The sequence below is a fragment of the Erinaceus europaeus genome, chromosome 11 (genome assembly GCF_950295315.1).
Source record: "Erinaceus europaeus chromosome 11, mEriEur2.1, whole genome shotgun sequence".
NCBI lineage: Eukaryota > Metazoa > Chordata > Mammalia > Eulipotyphla > Erinaceidae > Erinaceus > Erinaceus europaeus.
In genome coordinates, this window is record NC_080172.1 from 21370536 (window position 1) to 21395122 (window position 24587).

General features: G+C 41.2%; 1 protein-coding gene across 4 annotated transcripts in view; it reads left to right on the forward strand.

Annotated features, from left to right (window-relative positions):
- Positions 1 to 3956: 3956 nt before the first annotated feature.
- LNPEP (leucyl and cystinyl aminopeptidase) overlaps positions 3957 to 24587 on the forward strand; it is a 99931-nt gene continuing 79300 nt past the window's right edge. The window contains exons 1-3 of one of the 4 annotated variants that reach the window (XM_060201197.1): positions 4101 to 5080; positions 5330 to 5427; positions 5588 to 5788. In XM_060201197.1, the coding sequence (XP_060057180.1) occupies positions 5770 to 5788 (19 nt within the window). In that variant the 5' untranslated portion in view covers positions 4101 to 5080; positions 5330 to 5427; positions 5588 to 5769. The other 3 variants (XM_060201198.1, XM_060201199.1, XM_007529909.3) reach the window with 3 other exon arrangements.

Consider the following 24587-nt stretch of genomic DNA (forward strand, 5'->3'; position numbering starts at 1 on the left):
TATGGTTTTGTTAATCCTTTCTTAAATAAAAAAAAATTTTAAAAAGACTGTTTTCTAAACCATTATCCAATAAAGCTCTAAAGTTAAGAGAGAGATAGCTATCTTTTTTTAAAAAAAAATCAGGCCGTGTGTAAATTAAATGGTCTTTCCATAATTAAAAAAAAAGATAATTATGCTGTTTTTAGTGCCCTAAAGTTCTTTTATTTATTTATTTATTTGTTGCCTTCAGGGTTATCGCTCTGTTCCTGGCACCCATTTGTTTCATTGTATTGGATAGGACAGAGAGAAATTGAGAGGGAAGTGGGAGATACAGAGGGAGAGAGAAAGATAGACACCTGCAGACCTGCTTCATTGCTGGTGAAGTGTCCTCATTGCAGGTAGGTTGCTGGGGGATCAAACCTGGATCCTGTGCAGGTCCTTGAACTTCATACTATCTGCACTTAGCCAGGTATACCACTGCCGGCCCCCAAGTCCTATTAATTTTGTAGGATTTCTAACATCATTAGTTCTCCAGAGTATGTGTGTCGCATGCAGGTTATAGGGGTAATAGGAAACCTTATGATGGTCATCCTTATCCTTGTAAGCATTCTACCATTTATTCAAGGGTGCTGATCTAACATTTTCAAAGTGTACCATATTATTTAGTGATTATTTAAAAATAATTACAAAGATTATTTAGTAATATCAAATGAAAAGTTGAGATAAATATCAAATGAAATGACTATTGGAATGGCTATCCAGTATTATGAAGTTAGATTTCCCTGTATTACTTATTCCTTTTTTTCCCATTGGCCTCTAGTGATTCTTTTTTTTTTTAAGTTTTAATATATTTATTTATAAAAAGGAAACACTGACAAGACCATAGGATAAGAGGGGGTACAATTCCTACCACCAGAGCTCTGTATCCCATCTCCTCCCCCTTATCCCTTTTATGAACCTAAATTTCCTTGTGGAAACAGGCAATATATAGATGGCTTGATTTCTAGTCCATGTCTATGGCTTGACTATGAGTAAACCATCTACGCTTTCTAGACTTCAGTTCCACTGTGTTTTAAATTGATCCGTGTGATTTATTTTGACTTCTAAAACATCCCTATAGCCATTGATTAGCAAGTTAGTTGGCTCTTTATACATAAATGCTGTTTGCTATTCAAGGAGCTCATATTTTCCTCTTTTGACAGAGTATATTTTAATTAATTCTCTAAATGTTCAGTTCTTAACTGTTAAACTAGTTGACAAGAATTCTGAAAGAGTAGGTGGTTACAGTAATGTCACACTATCTTCTCTGATAACATCTTTTCTGATAGCTACTTCATAATCACTTGAAAAGTAACACTCTTGAACTAGGGAAAACTATGTGAGAGGGTAGGAGGAGGTTAAAGATACAAACATAAGGGGGTGCAGTGGTGTTGTTAAAATTCGGAGGCTCCAGCTGGCCGGGCTAGCTTCATGGGCGGGTAACAGAGATGACCAGAGACATAGGGCTGGGCAGGGAAGCTGTATTTCTTTATTCAGGAACAACGATTCATAAACTAAGACAAACTAATCACCAAACAGAACTCTGCTGCCTCTTTCCCCCCACGACGGTGCCAAGCACTCTCTAACTCTGCAACTCTCCAACTCTGGAACTCTGGAACCCTCTCGGGGTTCCTTGGGGCGGGGCCAAGCAGGCCCACGAAATTAGCAGGACTGATCCAATTTTCTTGGCAGGGGAGAGCTAGAACAACCCAATGTAAAGCATATAACAATACAACACAGTGGCACACAGTGTTAAGCACAAGGAGCCTTTCAAGGATCCTGGTCCAAACCCAGGCTCCTGACATTCAGGAGGTCACTTCACAAGAGGTGAAGCAGATCTGCAGATGACTATCTTATTCTCCTCCTCTCTATCTTCCCTTCCCCTCTTAATTTCTCTGTGTCCTATCCTATAAAATGGATGCCAGGAGTAGTAGATTTGTAGTGCTGGCACCGAGCCTTATCAATAACCCTGGACTAGAGGCAAAAAGAAAGGAAGGAAGGATGGAAGGGAGGGAAAATAAAACATGATGAGTTTTAGTAGTGAACCTGTGAATTTTCTTCCTTCAAAAAGACTTTGTCAAACATAAAATGGCATTTAAAACAAAACAAAAATTTAGTAGTATTCTTTTGAATGGTGGGATTCTGAAACATTTGGTTTTATTTTCAGTCACAATACAGAACCAGGAGTCTTTAAATACTGTTAAAAGTCTTTAAATACTGTCCCCCCTACTTTTCCCCCTGCCAGGAATGCATGGGATGGGAGGCAAGAGGTGAAAAGATGATAAATGTATTTTTCTCTTTGTTGAAAAAAAAAAAAGCTAAAAGACTGGATGGATGATCTACAATCTATGTACATATGCTAGTATAACTAACAGTGAGGCACTTTTACCATGAGTCTGAAGATTTAAAAGTGTTTAAGAAAAAACACAAGGTAATGTGTTTCTCACTTAAAAGCGTAAGAGACTAGCTTATGGATGAGGGAAGGTGAAGGGATTTAACAAGCTGTGGCATTTTAAATATACCTGATACAAAATGTTTTGACTAAAAATAACTCCAAAGGATCATGATTTGACCTAAAAAATATACAAATCATTTACCTAGGCGATACAACGCCTGTGGCCGTGGTTAATATAAGCTCGCCCTGCATATAGTATATTATATCCTAACACTGTTACATTTCCCCTGTGATTCACTGATTATTTCTGGCTCTGAAAGTGCCCTTACAGAGGAGCAATTTAAGAGCTCTGCTTATATTTAACACAACTGGAAAGGGAAACTTCCAGTTTATCATGTGACACAGACACCTTTTCTCTAGTGATCATAAAGATAGCATTCAATATAGATATTCTCTGGAGAATTTTCAAGATTTGAAGTAAACCCAGAATTCGAAACACCATTATAGTTATATCCAACTGGTTCAAAAATTATCTAGGGCAAGGGGCCACGTGGTGGTGCATCTGGTTGAGTGCATGTTATAAATGTGGACCTGGGGTTGAGTTCTGGTCCCCACCTGCAGGGGGAAAGCTCCATGAGTGGTGAAGCAGTGCTGCAGGTGTCTCTCTTTCTCTCTCCCTATCTCCTCTTTTCCTCTTGATTCCTGACTGTCTCTATTCAATAAAGGTGATAATAAAAATATTATCGAGGGGTTTGTATACATACAGCCCTTAAAAATGGCTTTGACTTCACAGGGTTTCTATTCTTGATAGGAAGGTAATGAAGCAACAAAGAAAAACATTATTTTGGACAGTGATGGATGCTAGGCTGAAAATAAAGCAGGCTCCAGTCTTTATAGACCATTGTATAGTATAGGCCATATTTTTGTCGGTGTGATCAGTGTAGGACTCTGCAGAAACGACATTTGAGACTGAAATGACAAGAAGGAACTAGCAGGCAAAGTATCAGACAGAAGGAACAGTTCTTGCTGGAAGAACACGCAAGAGGGATGGTTAACAATGTTGGAAAGAACTTGAAGACTTCCAGGAATAGCATGAAGTGTTCTGGAACCAAAGCCTCACAAAAGTCGGAGCTGAGGTCCCACTCTTAATAAGTTTTGCTTCTATTCTAAGTGCATCTAGTACCCATGGCTGGTTTTAAAACACAAGTAGCGAGTGAGTTATTTAGTACAGTTGACATTTAACAAAGTACAACATTGCAAAATACAACGCTGTGATTTGATCGATTTTACTTCTTCGAAATAGAATTTGATTCTCAAGGGTGGTGGGTAGTGGGTGGTGTGGCTAGGGGCAAACGATAAACCGGCCATCCATGCCGGTTTGTCCAAGCTGTTTGCTCTGCCGCCTGCATATTTGAGCCAGACACCTTGCTGTTGACAGCCTCTGAGGAGCGTGTGACAGTTGGCAGGCGCAGGGAGGCAGAGCCTGAGCCAAGTCACTGCTGGGGCCAAGACTGCGGCAGGGGAGGAGGGAGAGCTGGTGCGAGGGGGAGGTCGGGGCCTCCTCCGATTTGGTCAGAGACACACTCGCTGAGTTGCAGATGAGGAAGCCGGCCACGATGAGGTTGCCCGGGGGCCGCTGGCCCCGGGCCGGGTAGTTCTGGCACAAAGGTTTTCCAGATCTGGGGGGGATTTGACACTGGAAACAATGGTGCCTCCGGGCTGGAGGCAAAGCAATGGCGCGAGTGCTAGGCTGGGCGGCAGAGTGCACTAAAGGGGTTTCCGCTTCTGCAGCCTACCTGGATCTGGCCTGGCGGCAGGCCTTGTGGCAACCCCCACCCCTGGCAGCCGCAGGTGATGATTTAAAGCCGGGCTCCTGGAGGCAGGCTGCCCACATCCTGCGGCGCCCCTGGCTCCGGCTGCGGTGGATCCAGAACCGGGTTTTGTCACCCGCCCATATGTGAAGGCCGCTCCCCAAGTCGCCTAGCGGTTGGACCCAGCTCCAGATGTCCTCGCTGTGGCTAGGATCCCGCCTTCCCTTCAATCTCCTGATCACCTAACCCCGGGCCGAGCTGCTCTGCCAAGATGACCCACAGTGCTTACTTCCTGGGGTCTGGGCGAATTCAGCTCTCCAGAACCAATCTCCCCTGGGAAACCGAAGCTTCGAAGTCCAGGAGGCGACTTCACCCACACTGGCTTCTGGTCTGCCTTCAGTTCTCCACTTGAGTGGTACCTCCCAGCGGGCGCTCTCCTCACCTACCTATCCGAATTCCGAATTAGCCACTCACTCTCCATCCCATCGCTCTGGGTTAATGCTCAGCGGGGAATTTGTTTGTTTTTCAATACATGGGCAGCAATTGTCCTTCTTTCTCTTTCTTTCTTTTTCCCTTTATTTCTTTCTCTTTCTTTCTTTCTTTCTTTCTTCCTTCCTTCCTTTCTCTTTCTTTCTCTTTCTTTCCTTCTTTCTTTCTTTTTATTGATTTAAGTATGAACGACAAGTTCGTTTGGATAAGAGGGGGTACAGTTCCACACAATTGCCACCACCAGAGTTCTGTATCCCTCCATTGGAAGCTTTCTGTTCTTTATCTCTCTGGGAGCATGGACCAAGGATCATCATGGGATGCAGAAGGTGGAAGGTCTGACTTCTCCACTGGACATGGGCGTTGGCAGGTCGATCCATACTCCCAGCCTGTTTCTGTCTTTCCCTAGTAGGGCAGGGCTCTGGGGAGGTGGGGTCCCAGGATACATTGGTGAGGTTGTCTGCCCAGGGAAGTCAGCTTGACATCATGGTAGCATATGCAGCTTGGTGGCCGGGGCATTTATTTATTCCAATCTCCTGTGCCATCATGGTTTATTAGCTGTCTCTGGACTGTCCTTTCTGCTAGGGTTTAGACTTTTTTTTTTTCTTTTCCGGTGCAGAACCGAGTTCCCCGAACCTAGGAGACGACCAGCAGGGTCACAGCAGGCTGTCATATTTGAATGACTGAACGACCAGTCGCGTCCTTGGAAAAACCTGAGTTGCTGGCTTTGCTTGATGGGCGGGACTGGCTTGGAACCCGCCCCCCCCACCCCCCCGCGCCATTCCCCTGTTCAGCCTAAGAGTCGACTTCGCGGGTGCTGGGTGGTGCTGTTTCAACCTCCTGAGTGCTTTTTTTTTTTATTTTTATTTTTTTACAGTTGCTGTGAAAACCCGGAGCGGCGGCGGCGGAGCCCTACAACAGCGGAGCGGCGCCGCCCCCTCGGCACCTCCGCGACAGCCCTCCGCACCGCGCTGGGCATGCTCAGTCTGCAGGGCCGCTTCAGCTCTCGGAGTAGGAAGCCTGCGCGCCCCGGCAGTGCCGAGCCGCGGAGGGGGCAACATGGAGCCCTTCACCAATGGTGCGTGGGCAGCCCGGGGGACTGGGTTGGGGGCGCTGGGCCCCAGGCCCTCTGAGGCCCAGAGGGTCGTGCACAGGCTGACACGCGGGATCTGGCTGCAATCGCCTCATCGCGGGGGGGAGGGGGCTGGTGATGGTGGAGGCGGGGTGGTTGGGGGGGTAGGTGTGCAAAAGGAAGATGCTGAGGGGAGCGAGGGGAGGTAGGGACGTGCAGTGGTCGGCGCGGGGCCAGGGCCCGACGTGAAGGTCAGTGGCAGCGCCTCCCCCGGCCGGGGCGGTGTCGAGTGCGGCGGGAGGCCACGTTCCGCTGCGCGGCCAGGTGGGCGAACAGGAAAGTTTGGGCTGTTGTGCGCAGGGGAAGGGGCGGCGGGAAAGTTGGCGGGAGGGTTTGCCCCCTGCACCCCGCGGGAGGCGGCTGTCGGGCGGGGAGGGCTCAGCCGTGGTCCCTGCCTGCCAAAGACAACTTCTCTCGGCTGCCTGCGTTGAGATCTGTTCCCCTGTCCTTCAACGAGTTGCTGGCGAGACTTTTTTTTTTTTTCCCCTAATGGGGCTGGGCGGGGTGAGATAGATATGAGGTGGGGGGGTTGGCAGGCTGATGGAGCGAAAGGAAAGGAAACTTGCTTCATCTTGCTCCTCGGTGCCAAGCCTGCTTCGCCACCCTCCTTGTTTGTTGCGGAGACTCTCCGCAGGGCTTTCCAGCTTCCTTTTGTCGGCTCCCGATAAGATCAAGCTATTTTTTTTTCCCCTCTAGTTGAAGACTCATTAAAATATCAAGGGCCCGTCACCGTGATATCACAATGTGATTTGAGGCCAGGCTCAATGCTCAAGTCTACAGGGTGCCCTGCTAAACAGCCAAAGCCCTTGACTGAATGGAGAGAATAAATTCCACCCTCCTTGAAACGATGGCTTTTGTTTGAACTCGAAGTGCTGGAGTCACAGTATAAAGAGACGAGGTGCTTTAACTATTCTGTGGCGTTGGGAATAGGAATTTCCTTTTGGAAGTAGGAGAACTACAGGTAAAGAAGAACACCCTAAAATTAGAAGCTTTACTTTCCAGTTGACATACTTTCCTCTTGGCGACCCGGGGTGGATAGAAGTAAACTCTGACTTCTGTTGAGGCGAGCAGTTGTTTAGGTAGGTCAGCATTCATTAGCCAAGTCTATTATATCCCAAACCCCAGGCAGACTTTGTTGTATGCTAGGCCTGCATTCACGGGACTGTGAACTACTCATTATACCTTCCTTGTCCCAAATTCAGAACGCATTTATTCTACTGCCATCTTCCTGTCTTGTACTGTTTAATTAGGTTAAACGATCACAACTTTAACTCAGAATTGCTTTCTGATTCAGATTCTATTTGTATTGACTAAGGTACTCCGTCTGGTAAAGTTATTAAAGATATAGGAAGGTTTGAACTGCTGAAGGACACTTTAGAGATTATCTTGGGCTTTAGTGTAAAATATTTTTAAAGCAAATGATGAAGTCCTTTCCAATGAATTTCTTAGGTTTTTCTTTGTTCCATGCAGAGTGCTTGGAGGTTCCAGTGTTTGTAGGATTTTAAGTGTGAAATTTGATTTAAATTAAAAAAAAAAATCCAGGAGACAAAGTCACCTATTTAAGATCATTGTTGATTTGTGAACTTTCACATACAGAATTAAAGTAGATTTTCAAGTCTTGAAATTGTGGCCTTTTCAGCCACAGTGCCCCCTCTAGATACAAATATTAGGGAATTTTACATTTGAGGAGGCATTGGAAAAATTCCAGATGGGAGGACAAAAAATAAAAAAGGTTCAATACTTCAACTTTCATACATGATAGTGGATTTCAAATCATCTTCTGTCAGATTTTTTTAGTCTATGTGGAGACAGTTTGTCAGTGCATCCTTCTAGTTACTGTGTTAGTCAGTGTTCAGAGCTAGTGTGCAAGGAAAGTAGTTAACAAGAAATCAATTCCTGGCAATTTAAGGCGCTTTTTATATTTAAGGTAGAGTGGTTATTTCTTACAAAATCTTTGAAAGATAGTTGTGGAATTTTCTAATGTCTTCAGCAGGATGTGACCGAGTAAAAAGTGTGCTTATACTTAATTCTCTTATGTACGAATGGATGTATACATCTAATAATCTTCCCATGAGTGTGAGTGTTCTGGGGCAGAACGTGGAGATTTGCTATTGCAGGATTATCAAGCTGAGCATTGACCTTAATTACATGCTCATTCTCTTTTAATAAAGTCTTCGCCACTTAAACCTTTTCATGCTTGTAAATGTAGAGATGTGTTTTCACAACAATTTCTGTAATGCAAGATTATATACCTTTCAGTAAAGATTTTGCCAGTGGTCTCACCCTGGCCAATTTAGTTTCTGTTTTTGTCCTTCTGGCTTTCAGCATACATCTAATTATTCATTAGGGGTTCCTGTACTTTGCCTGCTGTCTGTCAAAAACTCCTTTCTTTCTTTCTTTCTTTCTTTCTTTCTTTCTTTCTTTCTTTCCTTCCTCCCTTCCTCCCTTCCTCCCTTCTTTCTTTCTTTCTTTCTTTCTTTCTTTCTTTCTTTCTTTCTTTCTTTCTTTCTTTCTTTCTTTCTTTCACCAGAGCACTGTTCAGCTCTGGCTTATGGTTGTGCGGGGGATTGAACCTGGGACTTTGGAGCCTGAGGCATGAGAGTCTTTTGCATAACCATTATGCTATCTACCCGCTGCTCAAAAGTTGTATCTACCCGCTGCTCAAAAGTTGTATCACTTCTGATACAACTCATTTCTCTTGGGTCCTGCTGTCTGTTTGGGTTCATTTGTTGAATATCCTATGTTAATTTGCCCAGATACCATTTATCTGTGACCCACTTAATATGCTTATCTCCAGAAAAGGGTTTCGTAAGGGACATAATAAGGAATTTCCTTTCGACACAGCAGATACTTTTGGTCTTGTTCTTATGAAAAAATATTGACCGTCCAGTCTGGGCTTGGATCTTAGGTGACTTTTTTTTTTTTTTTAAGGGTAGACAAATAATACTGGAATAGCTCTTAAATAATTATTGTGCCCTGTTTGGGGTGTAACTATTAGTAAGTAGTGGTTTGTATATTACAAACAACTGTAAACAAAGAATGACAACTACTCTCTCTAGCCCTTTTGATGCACTAGATTAGGGTGTGGTTATTTGATGGTTGTCTGGTTTTATTGGTCTTTATTTGCATACAGAGTTGGTATATTTTAGAATAACTTAGATTTGTGTTAAAAGAATATAAGTACTAGGACACTCTCTTAGAACATGATTGAGGAGGCCTGAGGTCTGGCTAATAAATCTGTAGTTTCATTTTGAGAGTCGTAGAAGTATTCACCAGAAGGAAGCTTTTGAAAAGTTTTATTAGGTAAGCAAACTCAGAATTTGGGGTGTGTGTGTGTGTGTGTGTGTGTGTGTGTGTATCTTTGAATACTTCCCTCTTTTTTAGTTTGTGATATGGTCTGAAATAAATCTGAAGGGTAGAAGAGCATTGGTATTTTCAAGTTCCAGGACTGAATGTATGTTTTTAACTTTGCCATTTTACAAACTCCACAGGAATCAGTGTTTTACTGTAGCTTGGTACATAAACAAAGGGGGAATTTCCTGTCTTACTGGCCGACTTTTATTTTTGTTCTCAGATTGGAATCCAGTTGAAAGTAATTCCAAACTTCCAAAATGGGAAGTATGGACATCAGAGTAGATATTGGAGTATTGTATTTCAGGAAAAAAAAAATTCACTTCATATTTTATACAAATAACAATAGTTTTATGATACTTGGTTCTTTAAAAAAGTTTAGCATCCTGTCAAATGTGAACATACCACCTGCTTATACATTTTTATTTTGTTCTGTGATGAATTACCACAGTGACAAAAAAAATTCAGAAATTGAATATTATGGTTTATATGATACAATATGCTACTTTTTTTTTTGACCCTTCTGTTTTGGGTTTTTATTTAATTAAGGAAGCTAGGTTTTTATTAAGACACACACACATACACACAATTTTAAAATATTCTTAAATTTGAAACTGTACCTAAAAACCAGTCCAGTATTTACTTGAAAAGCAGCAATGGCAAAATTATACAGCTTTCAAAAAAGTGTCTTAAGACAAAGTCAACAGACAGAATAGTTTAGAAACTATCAAAACTAGTAGTTATCTTTCTAAAGATAATCCTTGAGAATTCATCCCCAAAAATGTATAGCCACAAAGACTGGATATGAAGTAGTTATGGTATAGAAAATAAGAAAGTGGTGGAGTGATATGCTGAGTAATTCAGTCAAATGCCATTTTGAATGCCTAATTGAAAGTAGATTTTCTGCTAGGGAATTTAGTAGTTAGAAAAAAACCTGACATTAGATAACACTAGCTTCAGTAAGAGAAAAGAAATATAAAAGTTTGGTTTTATTTTCATGCTAATTCAGAAGCAAATGAACTTATTTCTTCATAGTTTAGGTGCTAAAAGTGAGAATTTAAACAAAGACAATTTGTTCCATTGTTCAGCCATAAGCATTAGAAAAGTCAAGCAAACTTGAACCCATGGGCAGTCCTTACATTGCTCTGAGACAACAGGTCTAAAGATTCAGTTCTGGGGGACCTGGGTGGTGATGTATCCAGCTGAGTGCATACATTACTATCTATAATATAGACCTGGGTTGAGGCTTCAGTCCCTACTTGCAAAGGGGAAGCTTCACAAGTGGTGAAGAAGTCTTACAGGTTCCTCTCCCCTTCCCCTTTTAATTTCTCTCTGTCATATCTAAATAGAGAAATATTTAAAAAGAAACTTTTGAGAGAAGGAAAGATTAGGTCCTGTGATAAGAGATTTTAGACACTGTTTCATATATGAGGAGAGGTTACATAAATATTTTAAGGATTCTGGGAGTTTGGCGGTAGCGCAGCGGGTTAAGTGCACGCAAAGCTCAAGGACCGGCTTAAAGATCCAGGTTCGAGCCCCCGGCTCCCCACCTGCAGGGGAGTCGCTTCACAGGTGGTGAAGCAGGTCTGCAGGTGCCTATCTTTCTCTCCCCCTTCTGTGTCTTCCCCATTTCTCTCTATCTAACAACATCTTTCCATTTCTCTCTGTCCTATCTAACAACGACGACATCAGTAACAACAACAGTAATAACTACAAAAACAATGAAGAACAACAAAGGCAACAAAAGGGAAAATTAAAAAAGTAAGAAATATATATATATTTAAAGTATTTGTTTATTTATTTCCTTTTGTTGCCTTTGTTTTATTGTTGTTACTGATGTCGTCGTTGTTGGATAGGACAGAGAGAAATGGAAAGAGGAGGGGAAGACAGAGAGGGGGAGAGAAAGACAGACACCTGCAGACCTGCTTCACCGCCTGTGCAGCGACTCCCCTGCAGGTGGGGAGCCGGGGGCTTGAACCGAGTTCCTTAAGCCAGTCGTTGGGCTTTGCGCCACGCCACGTGCGCTTAACCCGCTGCGCTACCGCCCGACTCCCCCCCCAAAAAATATTTTAAGGATTCTGTAAAGTTGAATGAGTGAAACAATGTGTCTCCTTTCTTGTGTAATTTATGTTAAGACAACCAAGAATAGTTTATATATATATTTTCTATCTACCATGTTCATATCTTTTTTTCTATCTACCATGTTCACCTGTTCTTGTGGAAAATAAGGGTCATGTCTCATGAACCAGCTGTTCTTTGTGCATCTTTAGTAGTTAAGGAATATCAGCCCTAAGGTCATTGTGCTCTGGCTCCTTCTCAGTCAGTGGGGTACACACTATAGAACAAGATTCAGCTGTGTTTTGACTTTTGGCTTACAGATATGTCCAGTATCCAAGAAATATGGTCATTTCAGACCGTTACCCTTGTCAGTTCACACTCCCTTTAACAGTTCTGTATAAAACAAATGTAAAAAAAAAACTGTCTTTATAACCTGTCCACAAATATTCTTTTTAAAATATTTATTTACTTATTCCCTTTTGTTGCCCTTGTTGTTTTATTGTTATAGTTACTATTATTGTCATCATTGTTGGATAGGACAGAGAGAAATGGAGAGAGGAGGGGAAGACAGAGAGGGAGAGAAAGACACCTGCAGACCTGCTTCACCGCCTGTGAAGCGACTCCCCTTCAGGTGGGGAGCCAGGGGCTCGAACCCGGTTCCTTACGCAGGTCTTTGCCCTTTGTGCCACGTGAGCTTAACCCGCTGTGCTACCACCCGACTCCCACAAATATTTTTATAATCATTCTGAAGAAGCTCTAATGATTTGTTATAAAATTCCTGTTAGAAAACAAGAGCATTTTGAGACACTGTTCAAAAGTTTAGTCCTATTATTTCTGTACAATAAAAGTGACAATGAGTTTATGTGTCTTTGCAAGAGTGGCCACGGTTCCCTTGTAACCTGATTCTTTGCTGTAATTTGTGATTGTCCTGGGAGCACCTGTAGCACTTTGAAAACAAACATCTCCTGGGAAAATTGGAACTGACAAGAAAAGAATTAATGATGATGAAGACGAAAGAAGTTGAAGCAAGAAGTGAAAACTGTTAGGCAGGGGTTTCCATAATGATCAGGCCTCAAGACTTGGAAGTCTTTGACTCAAACAAACAAACAAAATCCAAAAAACAAAACAAAACAAAAACAAGCCTAGTTAGGGGAGTGGGACACTGAAGTTGAACAAAGTATATAGCCAGGGTTGGAAGGGTGTGTTAGCTGTGCCTTCCTGTACAAGATGACTTGATGAGTGTGTGTATAGATAATTAGAATTTAAGACTACTTTAAGAGACCTTGGAAGGAGGTAGGAAACCTTCCCCATGAGTTTTGGTCATATCATTTGCTAATTTCATAGTCAGAAAAATCACTTTGTCATTAATTTTTTTCACTGTCATGAATATGTTTTTGTTTTATGAGAAAAAAAAAAAAAGAACTGCAGTGCCATCCACCTTGTGGAACTATCATCGAACAGTCAACTCCTGTTCTTGATTGTCTACTTTTGCTTAACTTTTCTAATGGAACCAATTATTTTTTGTTTAAATTCCCACTTTAGCGTCGAAACTATGAGGAAATAAGTTCATTTGCCGAATAAAGGAAACTCAAGCCTTCCAAAGGAGTTTCAAAAAACAATGGAGAATCAAGTGCAACTGTAGAAGACTTGGAAGTTTTTTTTCTGTACTAGTCTGTTTTGTCCAGTGAAGGTCCTCCTGGCCTTTCCTCCCACATACTTCATGAATGCAGTCACCAAAGACTCAAACCAGTTGTGTCCATTCTCTGTTTATTGGGGGTTTGGGGCATTGGGTGCTTCTAAATCTTCAAACCATCAGAGCTGTTGGGGGAGGATAAGCCCATGATCTGGAATAAAGGAAGTTCAAGGTTTCCTGATGTTTCTTCAGAGTAGAGTTTGTTAAGCTGGCGGTAGGGGTGGGGTGGGGGGAGGAGGTTAGGACGTACATTAAGAGCTGGGACCTCTGTGAACTGTGTGTATTCTTTTCCTTCTTGGATGTCACAGCAAATGATAACCAGGACTTCGTGGTAGTGTGTTTCTAGACAACCGTTTCAATATCTCAGAGCATCTTTCTGGGCTTGGAAGGAGATTTGGGGCCACAATATATATGAAACATTTCCCCTGCCTGCAGGTGGGGAGCGGGAGCTAGAACCCGGGTCCTTGTGCGCCACATGCCTCTGTCAGTTGACCTACATTGCCCATGAGTTACATTGCTACATTGGAGTGGCTTGACTAAGAATACTCAGATCAAGTATAGATATTAGGTATTAGTATGAATAAGATACGTATTACTCTTTAAAGCAGCAGCCTCATGTCAGTCTGTGTCAATATTGACTTACTGTGACATTGAGTAACTTTCTGCTTGGGGCAAGCAAGCACATAGAAAAATGACTGAATGGGAGGGAGGTGGTTGGACAGTGGCACAGCGGCTTAAAGCGCACATGGCGAGAAGCAGACTGGCGTAAGGATCCTGGTTGGAGCCGCCAGCTCCCCACCTGCAGGATGGTCGGTTCACAAGAGGTGAAGCAGGTCTACAGGTGTTTTTCTCTCCCCCTCTCTGTCTTCCTCTCCTCTCTCGATTTCTCTCTGTCCTGTCCAACGATAATAACAATAACAGTGATAAACAACAAGGGCATCAAAAGGGGAAAAAATAAAAAATAATAATAAAATAAAAATGACTGAATGTAGAGAGGAGGATCTGATTTGATTTGCTTTGACTTTTTGCTACCGGACTTATTGTTGGGACTGGGTGAATGCACAGCTCCACCAATCCCAGCAGCCTTTTGTTCCCCTTTACTTTTCTTTTTTATTAGCTAGAGACAGAGAGAAATGGAGAGAAGAGGAGGAGGGAGGGGTGAGAGGAAGAGAGAGAGGAGAGAGAAAATGAGAGACATCTGTAGCACTGCTCCGGGACTCATCAAGTTTCCCTTCTACCCCTACCTCCCATGTGTAGTTTCAGACCAGGGTCCTTGCACATGGTAATATTTGTGCTCTACTGGATGGATGCCTTACCATCTGCCCTCCTTCCTAATAAAACAATGAAGACAGTAAAACAATAGTGGTCATTGATAGCTTTTGTATTTTATCACTACCTTTAAAATGGATTTGCAATAATCTGGATCCTTCCTCCGGTCTTTGCGCTTTACACCACGTGCACTTAACCCAGGGCGTAACCGCCCGACTCCCTGCTAAATCTTTTTTATAGGTGCCTTAGGATGGTCAAGGAATCGGAAACTTGGGAGAAAAGATTTAAATACTACATAAGAAAAACACTAAATTTGAATAGCAGATACATTTGATGTAAACATTAGTGTAAATAATTTAGCCAGGAAAGGGAAAAGAATTTTTTTTTTAAGTGAAGATAAAGGGAGCTGAGCGGTGGGGAAGCGGGTTAAGTGCACATGGCACGAAGTGCAAGGAACGGTTAGGATCTCGGTTCGAGCCCCCGGCTTTCCACCTGCAGGGGAGCGTCGCTTCACAGGCGTTGAAGCAGGTCTGCAGGTGTCTGTCTTTCTCTCTCCCTCTCTGTCTTCCCCTCCTCTCTCCATTTCTCTCTGTTCTATCCAGCAATAACAATAATAATGACAGTAAACAACAAGGACAACAAAAGGGGAAAAAATTTTTAAAAATGGAGATAAAATAATCTTGTCCCCACAAGAATATAGGGTCACTTTTTAAATGAATGAAATAGCTTATCTTTTGTTAAATCTAGTCACTGTTATGATGAATATAAGGATAAACAAATCAGATGTGTTAACTTGATGCCTTTTAGATTCTCTTTAGCCAGATATTATTTATTTATTTATTTATTTATTTATTTATTTATATGTTTCTTGTACTCATTGGAGCTTCACCTCTCTGTGCTGTTTTTTTTTCTCCCCCAAATAGAGGCAGAGAAACAGGGAAATACAACAACAGCACTGAAACTTCCCTCAGTGGATTGGGGGGCCAGATGCCAACCAAAGTCAAACACATGACAAAGCGAATGTCTTCCCTGATTTGCCATCTTCCTGATCCTTTAGTAAATATTTTAACTAGTGTATTGTCTTTGTGGAACTAACTGTTTTTTTTTTATATTTACTTATTTTCCCTTTTATTGCCCTTGTTTTTTATTGTTGTTGTAGTTATCGTTGTTGTTATTGAAGTTGTCGTCTGATAGGACAGAGAGAAATGGAGAGAGGAGGGGAAGACAGAGAGGGGGAGAGAAAGATAGACACCTGCAGACCTGCTTCACAGCCTGTGAAGTGACTCCCCTGCAGGTGGGGGGAGCTGGGGCCTCCAACCAGGATCCTTATGCTGATCCTTGTGCTTTGTGCCACATGCGCTTAACCTGCTGCACTACCACCTGACTTCCATGAACTGTTTTTAAATGCTGTTTTTCCAGTAGAACTGAATGTTTTATATTTTCTCTTGGTTCTTAATTCTATTGTGAATAACTAGTAAATAAATTCATAGATATATATGTGCATATATATATTGTATTTAGAGAGTGAAAATAAGCTATAGAACTCTCTGTAGATGATGCTTGCTTTGGACTTAATTCTGTTTTTTAATACCAGATAAGACTAGATTCAGTACTACTACTTTTTTAAATTTTAGAGTCACCCTTTTTAAATTTTTAGGTATTTTTCTTTTTACATCATGCTAATAGTTTTACTTAAATTCTTATCACCAAACCTAATAATATAACCAGGCAAAATAAGTTTTCAGTGTTTCTTTGTTTCAGGAATAGAAGTCAGAGGAGCAACGTAGGGTGAAGATTTTAATACAAAATTTTCTTGTTTACTGTTTTCAGCTACCTCAATTAACAAGTAATTTAAAGAATTATTTTGTTTTTGATTTGTTCTCATACATACCTTAAAAAAAAGATAGTATAGTATTTAAAAAGACACCTTTCTTAGGTAAATATATTAAAGCATTCCTTAACTGTATACTAATTGTTCTGAACTTTGTTCCTAAAGCTAGAATACAAATATAAATTCAGCATGGTCTTTGCCTGTAAAGAGTTGTGTTCTAGCAGAATTATTATTATTATTTTTCTCTTTTATTTTATTTATAAAAAGGAAACACTGACAAAACCATAGGATAAGAGGGATACAACTCCACACAATTCCCACCACCAGAACTCCACATCCCATCCCCTCCCCTGATAGCTTTCCTATTCTTTAACCCTCTGGGAGTATGGACCCAAGGTCATTGCGGGATGCAGAAGGTGGGAGATCTGGCTTCTGTAGTTGCTTCCCTGCTGAACATGGGTGTTCACATGTTGATCTATACTCCCAGCCAGCCTCTCTCTCTCCCTAGTGGAGTAAGATTCTGGAGAATCGGAGCTCCAGGACACATTGTTAGGGTTGTCTGTCCAGGGAAGTCTGGTTGGCATCAAAGGGTGGAATAGTGCAGATGAAGAGTTGGGGGTGGGAGTCTCTCTTTTGTAGATAGCTAGTAGGTATATTTTAGTTATATTCCAAATGGTCTGTAGCTATACTAGTTTTTTTTGTTTGTTTGTTTTTTCCCCTGAGTCTGAAATCTTATATGCAGGTGATCCAAGTTATTGTCTGGGGAGATGATGTCATGGCTGGAAAAGGACCAGAAAGCTGGATCAGGGAAGCGAGTAGCTCCGGAATATGAGAAAGGTGTATAAATATTGTTGACTGTAAACCCCATCGATTTGATATGATCTGGGGCCCATATTCAGCTTAGGAGCCTATGTGACCTCTGCATCCCTGTAGATCTGAGCTCACATTTTATGGTCATGGGGAACGTTCCAAGCTGCCCCAATTTCAGGACCCATCTTCCTCAGGTGTAGCAGAGAGTATGTTGTCCAGCCTCCCTTCCTAGGATGGAACATTCTCTACCGTTGTTGATTCAAGTTGAGGGCAAGGTCCTATGGGGGCCCACAAAGGGGTCTATTGTGTTGTTCCTGATAGAAATGATTGGTAACAATGGAGAGAGGGATTTATTCGAGGTCTAGGCCCCTCATGTCTGTTTGGGAATCTCAGGACTCCCCCACTTGGGCCCCAGCTGACTGGGTGGCCTGATAGTGACTGAAGAGTCATCGTTAAAGTATGCCAGTCTCTTGCCCTTATTCAGCTTTTGCAGTCCTTGCTTCGATAAGGTTAGCTTTGGAGTGAGTGAGGGAAGTGTAATAGGAAGTAGGTGAGGAGGGTATCTTAAGTAGACACTATTTCATTATGAACTTTATACTGACTCACTGCAGACGATTGTGTAGTTTTTCTTTCAGGTGTATACTTTGCCCTAATTTATGGATACATGTGAACATATCCCTTATCTCACAGGACCTTGTCTATATCTAGGTTTTGGGACTTTGTTAGCAAGTGAACCACCTGGAATGGAATTAGAGAATCCTATGAAAGGAAAGGTCTCACCCGAGTAATGAGGCTGAAGGGTTGACATTCCACGCCTGATGTCTCTGGACATAGTCTGAAGTAAAGTGTGCTGATGTGGTACTCGTTGCGTATAAGTCACTATTTAATAATATGAGAGGGGAAAATTTGATTGAATGCTTCAAACTTTTTTTTTTCCCCTCCGGGGTTATTGCTGGGCTCAGTGCTGGCACCATGAATCCACCGCTCCTGGAGGCCATTTTTTCCCCCTTTTTGTTGCCCTTGTTGTTGTAGTCTCATTGTGGTTATTATTGCCATTGTTGATGTTGTTCGTTGTTGGATAAGACAGAGAGAAATGGAGAGAGAAGGGGAAGACAGAGGGGGAGAGAAAGATAGACACCTGCAGACCTGCTTCACCGCCTGTGAAGCTACTCCCCTGCAGGTGGGGAGCCGGGGGATCCTTACGCTGGTCCCTGCACTTTGCGCCACGTGCGCTTAACCCACTGCGCCGCCGCCCAACCCCCTGCTTCAAACTTTTTAAGGCACAGACCATAGGCTGAGTCTTTGATATTTTGACTCTCTTAAAAGCTTAGACCAGGGAGAACAGAAGCAGCTGGTGGCACAGCTATATACAAATAATGTCAAAGGACATAAAATATGGTGATGGTGTGTATGGTACAGCAAATCCTAACAAAGGGATTTTTCAAAGTTAACCCAATTGCCAAATAATGTGATTATAGCAATAACTATTGCCTTCTTAAACCCTAACACGGCAGTAACCTCCCGCTTCCTCTATAGAGCCTATATTTCCCCCAGCCCTGGAACCTCTAGAGTGGGGCTCACTTTCCTGCATGCTTCTCTCAATTCATACCATATGATATTGCATCTGCCGATCCCAACCTAATCAAGAATTTCTTTTTTAAAGAAAATGTAGGCATAAATTAGTATGTCCTTTTTTTTTTTTTTTAACTGTCAGACTTGTACATACACAGGTCTTATCCCACACATTTTTCCTCAGATACATCTAGTTTTACACTTACTTTCATTTTGAAAATCTACCAATGAATTCACTTCACTTTTATTATTTTTTTAAATTAATTTATTTATTTCCCCTTTGGTTGCCCTTGTTGTTTTATTATTGTAGTTATTTTTGTTGTTGTTATTGATGGCGTTGTTGTTGGATAGGACAGAGAGAAATGGAGAGAGGAGGGGAAGACAGAGAGGGGGAGAGAAAGACAGACACCTGCAGACCTGCTTCACCGCCTGTGAAGAGACTCCCCTGCAGATGGGGAGCTGGGGCTCCAACCCGGATCCTTATGCTGGTCCTTGCGCTTCACGCTTAACCCGCTGCGCTGACTACCTCACTTCTTTTTTAAGATATAGTTCGAACCACTGTGTTCAAATCCAGGCTTTTTTAGTCACTGACACTGTGATTATTACTTAAGGGCATTACCATGATATATTAACATCTTAATTTAAGAGGAAAAATATGAACAGGAACTCAGTACTTTTAATGATTTCAGTAGTCTGAGATAACCTGTTGGCTTGGGCACGTTGCAACTACACAAGACTCTGGAAGTTGGAGAACAAGTAATATTTCTTGTTCCTGGCTTATTTACTAAAGACTTGAGGCCAGTAGAGAAAAATACTTTCCATTTCATATGCATTGGCAATGAATATACATTTGTAACGTGTTCAGGAAAAATGTTTCCATAGAATAGAGAAACTTTTCATTTCTACACCCAGTTTATCCAGGCTTACATTTGAGGGTTTTTTTTTTTTTGGTTCCTTTAAGCAAATGTAGTATATAACACCTCATTATTTGTATAAGTAGAGCCTGTTTCAGTCTTAGACCTGATAGTAAATTTATTTTCTCTTTTAGGTGTGGTTAAAATACATAGGAATATAAGACTAGAAGGGGCAGTGTTAAAGATAGAATAAGGGTTGTTTCATTACCTTTCCTGTTATTTCCTTAACAAGGCCTATATTTCACAGGCATCAGAATGCAAATAAACATGTATGTACTATGGTGAGTATTTAAATTTATACCCATATTGTTAAATTTCTTCACAGGAAGCTTAATAAGAACCATGTCTTATCTATAAATTTGTGTTTCTACATAAGGACTATGCTACCCTCATTATTATTACTGCTATTAATTATGACCAATTTACTTCTCTATCCCTACACTGCCAGAAGTCTCTCTGTTCTCCCTCCTCCCATAAAGACAATGTTTTGAATTTCTGAAATTTAAAAGGTAGTTATTGGGATAGGAAATGGCTATGCAAAGAGACTCATGCCTGAGACTCCAAAGTCACAAGTTTAATCCCCAGCACCTATATCACCAGAATTGATGAGTGGTCTGGTAGAGGGAGAGAGGGAGAAAGGGAGAGGGAAAGAATGGAAGAGACAGAGAAAGAAGCTATTTTATTTGCTGCTAGGGTTATCACTGGAGCTCTGTGCCTGCGAACTACAGTTTCTGGCAGCCATTTTTTTTTCTTTCTGTTTTGATACAGGGGGAGAGACAGAAAATTGAATTTCAATACTTTCCTTTTTCTGTAATCTCTAGAGTAAATAGTAATTTCAGATGACTTTTAAAAAATATTCAGATAGATGTTCATCAAACTTCTAACTGAAATACACTAGTGAGAACTTGCTGTATTTTAGACCCTAGCTTTGTACAAGGAAGACAGTGCTAAGTAAGGCTTGATCTCAGTGTTTGAGGAGAAGGGGAGATGATGATTGGAGGGAGGAAGGGGAGTCTCTTACTCCAAGCAATTTCAATATTCCAAATTAAAGAATAAACGTTTTCCTCCGTCCTTCTTTCCTCTTCTCTGCTTCTTTCACTCTGGAGACTAAAGTGATGCAGTTAAATCAGTTTCTGTTCTGTAGTACTCATTTTTCCCCCCCTGCAGTACTCTTATCTTGATTGACCTGCCATAGTTAGACTTTGCCCCTCATTGAGAGCCACCAAAAAATAACTTCCAAGCTAAGTAGAATCGGCTCTAAAGAAGAATGTCCTAATGTTTGAAGTTAGGCCGGGAGACATGAATTGATTGTGCATATGCTTTCATGTGACATAATGGGAAGAATAATGGAGGTGAAGCGACACTGTGGCTGTCAATTAGGCAAAGTCATTAATATTACTAGATAACTAATGCTGTGTTTCAGTATGAACATAGATGAATTTAATACTGAAAGTGACACAGACAGGGCTGTGGAGACAGCATAATGGTTATGCAAAAGGCTTTTGTGCCTGAGGCTCTGAGGTCCAAAGTTTAATCCTCAGCATCATCATAAACCAGAGTAGTGCTCTGGTCTCTCTCTCTCTCTGTCTCTCTTTCTCCCTCTCCCTCTCTTGCCCTCTCTCCTTCTATTTGTCTTTCTTTAAAAATAATTGAAATATTTAAAAAATGATACAGATGAAAGTATGACTTTTTTTTTATTAGTGATTTAATAATTATCAACAAGATTGTGATACAATTCCCCGCACAAGAGTTCTGTATCATGTTCCTTCTATTGGAGACTTCCCTATTTTTTATCCCTCTGGAAGTTTGGACTAAAAATCTTTCTGGGGAGCAGAAGGTGGGAGGTCTAGCTTCTGTAATTGCTTCTCCTCTGGACATGGGCATTGACAAGTTAATCCATACTCCCAGCTTGTTTTTGTCTTTGCCTAGTGGAGTAGGGCTCTGGGGAGGTTGGGTTCCAGGACACATTGGTGAGGTTGTCTGCCCAGGGAAGTCAGGTTATCAGGTTGGCGTCAGACTTTTATACTTGATAATATGTATTTTGAGTGTTTTTGTCCTGATGTTGAGCAAAGAATAAAAATGAAATGACAAAACACAGCCTAATACTCCTTAGTGACCATGTAAGTTAGTGTATGGAACTGAAGCCATCTCTTCTCCCCTTAAAAAAAAAAAATCCCCAATTTCTGAGAAATCACGAAATTAAGAGGATCATGAGCGGTTTCTAAAACTAAACTATATTCCATTAACCTGGAGAATCTAGAGGAGACGGACAGATTCTTAAAGTCATAGAATCTTCTAAGACTGAATCAGGAAGAGTGAAAAACATGAACAGACCAATGACAACAGAGGAAATTGATACAGTAACCAAAACAAAAGCCTGATAACAGACCATTTTACTAGTGAGTTTTATAAAATTTTCATAGAGGACCTGTTACTTATACTTTTCAGTCTCTTCCAGAACAGTAAAGAATAAACATTTTCTATGAAGCCAATCTTGGTAGAAAATGTGGCGGAGATGGAACAAACAAAACGAAAAACCGACAGATTCATCTTTGATAAACATAAATGTTAAAACTCTCAATTGCTCATGAACATAGATGTTAATGATTCTCAATGGAAATCAATACCGTATTTAAAAACTTGTGTGGGGGTCGGGCGGTGGCGCATGGGGCGCAAAGCGCAGGGACCGGCCTAAGGATCCCGGTTCCAGCCCCCGGCTCCCCATATGCAGGGGAGTCGCTTCACAGGCGGTGAAGCAGGCCTGCAGGTGTCTGTCTTTCTCTTCCCCTCTCTGTCTTCCCCTCCTCTCTCCATTTCTCTCTGTCCTAACCAACAACGAACAACATCAACAATGGCAATAATAATAACCACAATGAGGCTACAACAACAAGGGCAACAAAAAGGGGGAAAAAATGGCCTCCAGGAGCGGTGGATTCATGGTGCAGGCACCGAGCCCAGCAATAACCCTGGAGGGAAAAAAAAAAAAAAAAAAACTTGTGTAACTATGACCAAGTAGATTTTATCCCAGAGATGCAAAGATGGTTCGATACACATAATTCGGTCAGTTTAAATCACCCTATTATTTACATATGTAAAAACAGTAAAAGCTACAGTTTTGTTAGGTTCCTGGAATCTGTGATAGTGGCTTGGCATTCAGGTCTGAGGGTTGATTAATGAAACTACAGAGAATAGGTGGAAGAACACAAATCCTGGGGCCAGGTTGCGGTGCTCCAGGGTAAGCTCACAGTACTAAGCACAAGCACCTGTGCAAGTATCTTGATTCGAGTGTCACCTGCAGGGGTGACACTTCACAAGCAGTGAAGCAGTTTGTAGGTGTCTTGTCTTTCTCCCACCCTATATTCCCCTCCTCTCTCAAATTCTCTCTGTCCTATCCAATAAAATGGAAAAAATGGCCTCCAGGAGCAGTGGATTTGTAGTGCTGGCACTAAACCCCAGTGATAACCTTGGAGACATACACACACATAAAAAAAAAAAAAAGGAAAAGAAAGAAAAAATAAAACAAGCCCTGTTAGTAGCTATGCAGCATGAGTCAGTTTCGGTCTTAAGTCCGTTCTCCAGCAGTCAGTTTTCACAGGTGCATGCCTTCCAAGAGAGTAGCTTCCCAACTTCCCGACAGGGCAGATTCTAAGAGAGAGACCTGCTTCCACAAATAACCTCTTAAATAGCTTCTAGATCTCACAATATTACAGTCTTCATCTCGTTTTAGGCTGTATGCTAATGCTAAAATGATGTCTATTAATAATGCCCATGTGGCTTCACCTTCTCTTTGTTTTTTGGCTTTGGCAAGTAACAGGCATAATAAATCATGTATTCCCAACACATACCAACAATAGGAACATTTAAAAATCACAATTACTTCAGTAGATGCCGAGAAAGCTTTTGACTAGAGCCAACATTCTTTTATGGTTAAAACTTTAAACATACAGAAGTTGAGAAAATATTCCTCAAACTTGTAAAGGCTGTATACAGTAAACCCACAGCCAATATCATATTCAGTGGTGAGAAATGGAAAACTTTCATTGTTAAATCAGGAACAGGGAAGACTGCCCTACTCTCTGTTCAACATAGGCTTGGAATTTATAGCCACAACAAATAGGCAGTAAAAACAATAAATAATAAAATGCAATAAAAGGGATCAAATTGGAAGAGAAGTAAAGCTATCATTATTTGCAGATACCATGATGGTATGCATAGAAAACCACAAAAAATTCAGTAGAGCAATCTTAAAAATCATTAGGCCATATAGTAACATAACAGGCTGTAAGACATACAGGAATCAGAGGCATCCCTCTATACATAGAATACACTAGAAAAGAAATTAAGAAAGAAATCCCATCTACATCAAAAAGTATCATATTTAGTAATACAGAAAGCTTGTCTCTAGTAAATGGTATTGGGTAGACTTAAGTAGTGACATACTGAATATTGAAACATCAGCAGAACATTATGTTATAACTGCTTTGGAAATATCTTCAGAGACTCGAGTAGCTTAACAGCAATGAAAAGTATATATACACATCAATGGATCTATGCAAGACTGAAGAGCTTTTGCACAGCAAAAGAAACCCATCATCCAAACAACATGTGCAGAATAGGGAAAGATACTTATATGCCACTAGACAAAGGACAAAAACTAGATATATACAGAACTCAAAACTCAGCAAGAAAAAAACATAATCCCACTAAAAAATAGGGGAAAGAACTGAATAGTCATTTCTATAAAGATACTCAGATGGCCAACAGGCATATGAAACAAATGCTCTGAGTTACTGTTTATCAGAGAAATACAAATCAAGACAATGAGATAACACCTCAACCCTGTGAGAATGATCTTTAAAACAAACAAAACAACAACAAAAAAACCAACCCCAGAAATTAGTACTATGGAGTATGTAGAAAGAAAGGGACCTTTCTATACACCTTTGGTAGGAATTCAGTTTGGAACAACCATGTGGATAATAGTTTGGGGGTTCATGAAAGCCTTCCATATCACCCAGCAATTCTCCTATGCACCTATCCAAAGAACCCAAAAATATTTATCTGAAGTCTTTGTTCATGGAAGTGCTATTGTAATAACCGACATTTGAAGATTACCCAAGCGTCCAACAATGGATAGTATCATTGGAAATATTTAAAGAAGTTGTGGCATATATACACAGTGGGAATACTGCACTGCTGTAAGAAATTATGGTATAGCCTTCATTAATACAACATGAATAGAACTGG